The sequence below is a fragment of the Cyclopterus lumpus genome, chromosome 24 (assembly GCF_009769545.1).
Source record: "Cyclopterus lumpus isolate fCycLum1 chromosome 24, fCycLum1.pri, whole genome shotgun sequence".
Classification (NCBI taxonomy): Eukaryota; Metazoa; Chordata; class Actinopteri; order Perciformes; family Cyclopteridae; genus Cyclopterus; species Cyclopterus lumpus.
Genome location: NC_046989.1, coordinates 21161093 through 21166092, shown reverse-complemented (window position 1 = coordinate 21166092; position 5000 = coordinate 21161093). Strand labels below are relative to the sequence as shown.

General features: G+C 44.8%; 1 protein-coding gene across 2 annotated transcripts in view; it reads left to right on the top strand.

The window, feature by feature from the left end:
• Positions 1-4374, top strand: part of tnfrsf21 (tumor necrosis factor receptor superfamily, member 21) — a 61688-nt gene extending 57314 nt beyond the window's left edge. For both annotated transcript variants that reach the window (XM_034527954.1, XM_034527953.1), the window contains 2 exons: positions 1-229; positions 1994-4374. The exon at positions 1-229 is cut by the window's left edge and continues 21 nt beyond it. In XM_034527954.1, coding sequence (XP_034383845.1) covers positions 1-229; positions 1994-2223 — 459 coding nt within the window. In that variant the 3' untranslated portion in view covers positions 2224-4374. The remainder of the gene's footprint in view (positions 230-1993) is intronic.
• The last annotated feature ends 626 nt before the right edge of the window (positions 4375-5000 follow it).

Sequence of the window (5000 nt, the reverse complement as noted above, 5' to 3'; positions counted from 1 at the left end):
ACCACAGTGAATGTAAGCCAAAGCATCAGTCCCACCCACAAGCCGCTGGAGTCGCCTAGCAGCGTCGGCGGCGGTAGCGTGGGCGGAGCCAGCGGCTTGGGCGTGGAGCCGTCGCCAGTGGACCGCACCAAGGGCTTCTTCCCCGACGAATCGGAGCCCCTGCTTCGCTGTGACTCCACCTCCAGCAAAGATTCCGCCCTCAGCAGGAACGGCTCCTTCATTACCAAAGGTGAGCGAGTCATCTGTGAAACTGAGCATTGTCAGTGCCCAGAAAAATCAATTTGAAAAGATTACCATGATGTCATCATTTGAAGCGCGAGGCCAAGCGAGTTGTCAGTGGGATTGTGTTGCTCGTAGTAACCACAGATTCTTCCCACTATGAGAAAGTGTTTCCATGATAGAATACTATCTGACTCTGGTTTTCCTGTGCGGTATGAACATACTCATTTAAGAATATGCAATATCGAAGCACACAACCGAAATAGTGACGATTGTGACACAGGGCCCTTCTTCATGAAGGAGCCCCTGGAGTTCAGGAGCAGCTGGCTTTGTTTGTTTAGCAGTCTGTAGCTACAATAGAACCAAATGAGCCAAAGTTCATTTCACTATTTTCATTCTGTGTTTTATGTCTGACGGAACCGAAAAGATGATACAGGAAAAGTTTCGCCGCGTCTCCGTTACATCTTGACTGAATGAAGACTGACATCTGAGGGTTGCTTGTATTTTCACATCATCCATTTCTTAACTGTGGCAGTCAGTGTGCTCTTAAATGCTTCAGGTGTCTAACACTGTTAGATTATCAAGTGACTCGTACTGTTTTTGGACTCTCACTCCCACATGTCCCACGCCAAGACATATGATTGTTCTCAGAGGAGAGACTCTGGTTGGTTCATGTCTTCACACTTATTATGGTGTATTGCACTCCTGGAGAACTATGTGGATGCTGACTGCCCTCGTGTGTTCAGTCTGGGTGTTGCTAAATTAATACCATGTTCTGTCTAATGTTGTATCAGCAATAATGCTGTTTATTGGGAGATATTATTGTATTACTAAGATTGTAATTGTTTGTTATTGACTCCTATTAGCTACTGACATTCATGATGAACTTTGTACACATTTGATGCAGTGATGCAGTGACTCCTGTCTCATCACTGTCAGCAAACGAGAGCAGTTTGTATTCCGACAAAAGAGGCTTGAACACAAGTGGTGAGGCAAAGCTAGCTGTTGGCCAGCGCTGTTAGCGGCGGCCTGCTTTGGGCCAGGCAGACAAGTCCACTGTTCGGATTGACTACATCTGAATTGATTTAGCCCCAAATAGTTATTTTAAATGCTGGTGAATTTTGTACATATTCTTAAAAATGTTGGCCCACTTGGAGGCAATATTCACTCCCCTCTGTATTAGCTAACTAAATAAGATAAATATATGGCTCTTCAGGAGCTAAATCTTCCACAATGCTCAGCAACTAGAGTGCTTGGAAGGTAGCGCACAGTGGTTTTATCAGAGCTTTCTTGATTAAAACAACTGCTGGTTGCTTCTGAAAACAGTGACAAACTAGAAAAGGAGAGCGCAGATCTGTGCGTCTGCAACGACCACTGCCGTAAAGTCTGACTGAATGAAGGATTGCAAAAGTGTGAATCACTGCTACCACGATAGCTCCTTGATCATACAGTCATAAATGAGCGCAAACAATATTAGGCTGATGGGTTTTGGGCTATTGGGCTATTACGCAAAGTTAGCCATAGACAGACACACATTTGCATACACGGCCAAATACATAATCTCCTGGCGGTGATAATGAGAGTTGTGAGAATGAATCAAAACAGTAAAACCAAAACAATGAGCTGTAAGATGCTAAAAATGCTCTTTAGAGCATAGGTACAACATTTACTGTAGGTTCATCACCACAAGTGAACCCCTTTCACATTGTCATTTGATCCATTGTTAATGAGCTTCATTCCCCATAACCGTTCGCCCTCTCCGTTTCCCCTCCAGAGAAGAAAGACACCGTGCTCCGACAGGTGCGTCTGGACCCGTGCGACCTGCAGCCCATCTTCGACGACATGCTGCACATCCTGAACCCGCAGGAGCTGCACGTCATCGAGGAGATCCCGACCGCCGAGGACCGGCTGGACCAGCTGTTTGAGATCGCGGGGGTCAAGAGTCAGGAGGCCAGCCAGACACTGCTGGACTCGGTCTACAGCCACCTGCCTGACCTGCTGTAGTGCATGGAAGGAGGGAGAAACCCCGTGGATGAGATCCGGCACAGGAGTGAAACAAGGCGTGTCTCTGTGGGAGGGACGACTCAGATCGGAGTCTGACGTTTCACATTGTCACATGATTTGATCTAGGCGTTGTAGATGAGGTGGTGATCAATTCCCCTCAAGGATTCTTTCAAATCTTTACTGGTACTTTACCCTCCTCTTCAGTTGTCTTGTGTGTACATGCTATTCCTTCAAAACACCTCCATCCTCTCCCAAGATACAGGGTCAACGCTCAATGTGATTAAATCACGCACACCGAGTGTCACACCAGGAAGTACTTATGTGTACTACGTGTACAACCTGGTTTAAGGTGGGTTGAGAGTATTAGTAGGAGAGAACAATGAGGCTTAAAAGCTATCAAACTTAGTTTCTATATCTCAACTGGCCAATGCCTTCACCGTTAAAGGGTTAAACCGGTGTTTTTTGTTGGCCGTGCCAATCGTCCTAGCTTCCCCTGCCTTTAACATGATTTCAGTGTTCGAAACAAAAGGTATTCAACATGGTGGGTATTGCTAAATGATTGCAAGAAAGGAAACTACACACAAACAATAGTAAATAAGCTATAACTCTAAATGACATTGATATTATCTTTAGGGTTTTAAAGGGTTTAGGAGTCTTGTAAACCACATTCACAGATATTTTTCCCAGGTATGATTTGGAGGAGCTGGTTCCTTTTCTCAGCCCCTCATTTGTTTCCCTACTCCGTCTAGTTGCCTGTACCTGTAGCAAGATCCTCTGCGGGTCATTTTAGCTGGTAACCTACCAGACCAGCAGGGGGCAGTGTAGATTGGAGGGCTGACCTGCTGCTCTGGAACCAAAGCCATATCTCAAACAAATACTGGATTAAACGTCAAAGTAATCCAATATTAGTGGAGTAATATTCACCTAATCTATTATTATGATTTATGGCTTTGCCTTTGAACGTTATGCTTTTGGACAAAAGGGTCTCAAACTATCAATGAACTGAACATGAGGGGAGCAGTATTTACCGCCACTGCCTTTGCTTCTCTGGAACCAAAGTCGTGTATCTAAAAACGGTTTAGATACGTTGCTTTGGAAGCTCTGTCGCTGTTGGACTCAAGGACAGTATAGAATAAATATTCTACCAATACGCACATCCAGATCTCTGCTAGCTAGCCCCGTTTGCCTCAACTAATGTAGTGTTGATAAAGGGTTTCGGAGCTTCATGTATGGCTGTCTGAGTGTTTCAGTGCTCTAGTAAAAACAATAGAACACACGTGATTTCTTTCTTCATGCGGCGATATGTTGCTACATGCTCTAGGTAGTGGGTATTAAAATATAACAGTGATGCACTAATTATATTTGCTAGAGGAGAGAGGCTGACTGTATTTTTCTGTGTCCTTCAGAATAATAATAATAATTCTGAAAAGCCTAACATTTTAATTTTGTTGTCATTTTTCTACACTTAGTTTGATTATGTTATTGTAGCGCCTATTTGTTATAATTTTGACTTCATTATGTCTAGTGTTTTCACTCGCATTCAGATGTATTCCCCCCCCCCCACACCGCTTGGCTTGATGATGATGACCTGGCTGGGGTGTAAGTTATGCATTACTCCATACTTGAAGTCTACTTACTTACTTGATTTAAATGAGGTAGAAATAATGTGCTCTTTCAGTTCCTTCCAAAAAAACAACTCATCGTCTTTCGGAGAGAACTTTACAGGCGCCATGAGAACAACGATGGACTCACCAAGCCAGTTACTATCAAAGCTCCCGGGGTGCTAGATGTGAACTCTCACCGGTTAGCCTGACGGAGGGGGTCCTAACCCCGGACTAATGACTGTTTCAAGTATTCCACACAGAGTGAAGGAGAATGAAGGTTGTGTTGCTGAGGATTGTGGGATGTTGACGATGATGATCAGAATGCGTGAGCTTGCTCTGCAAGGGGCTGTAGAGACTCAAACTGCAGGGTGTGAGCTTTTCTTCTTCTTTTACTTTCTTATCTTCTAAGGAAGTCTGACAGGATGGTGAGGTGTGAAACGCACATGTAGCACGAGTGGATGATTTCATTAACGTGTGTAACCAGTATGTTTACTACTCTGTAACCTCTTAAATTCAACCAATTAAAGCTCAGAGCATTTGTCATAACGGTGTGTTGTGGTTGTCACTTATTCGTGTCCACCCTTTGAAAACTCACATCACGTTCACGTACACTGGGTGTGCGCGTGGCGGTGTAAACAGGAAGCAGATGTTCTACACAGTTGGTTTAGTTAATACTGCAGACTGCAGAAGAAGAACGGCAACGGCGAAAAGGGGCCAGAGATTTCCTCGCTTGGACCGAGGACGAGGTCGAACTGTCGCTCAGAGTAGCGAACGTGTCTACGTCATCGTTTCTAAACTTTTCCTTTTATTACGCCCGTCCACACGAGGACGTAACCTCGGAGTTTCAATAAATGAATAAATAATACATAGCATCCTCCGTAGGCTCGCAGCTCGGTGAATTTCACGACTACGTCTGGATGACTTCCGCTTCCAGCGCTACTAGAGTAGCAGCAGCCAGTTAGATCCACCAGAGGCACGACGACGGGCGGAGCGTCTCAACGCTGAGCATCGAGGTGAATTTTTCAGCCACGCCATTAAACGCTCTGCGAAAATTAGCTTTATTCGCATCCATTCACGTCTGTCCATTGACAACGCAGGTGTAACAGGTGCGTGTTACCCCTCCTAGCACAGAGACACTGGAGACGTGAACTAGTTAGTTGTCTTTATTTATTG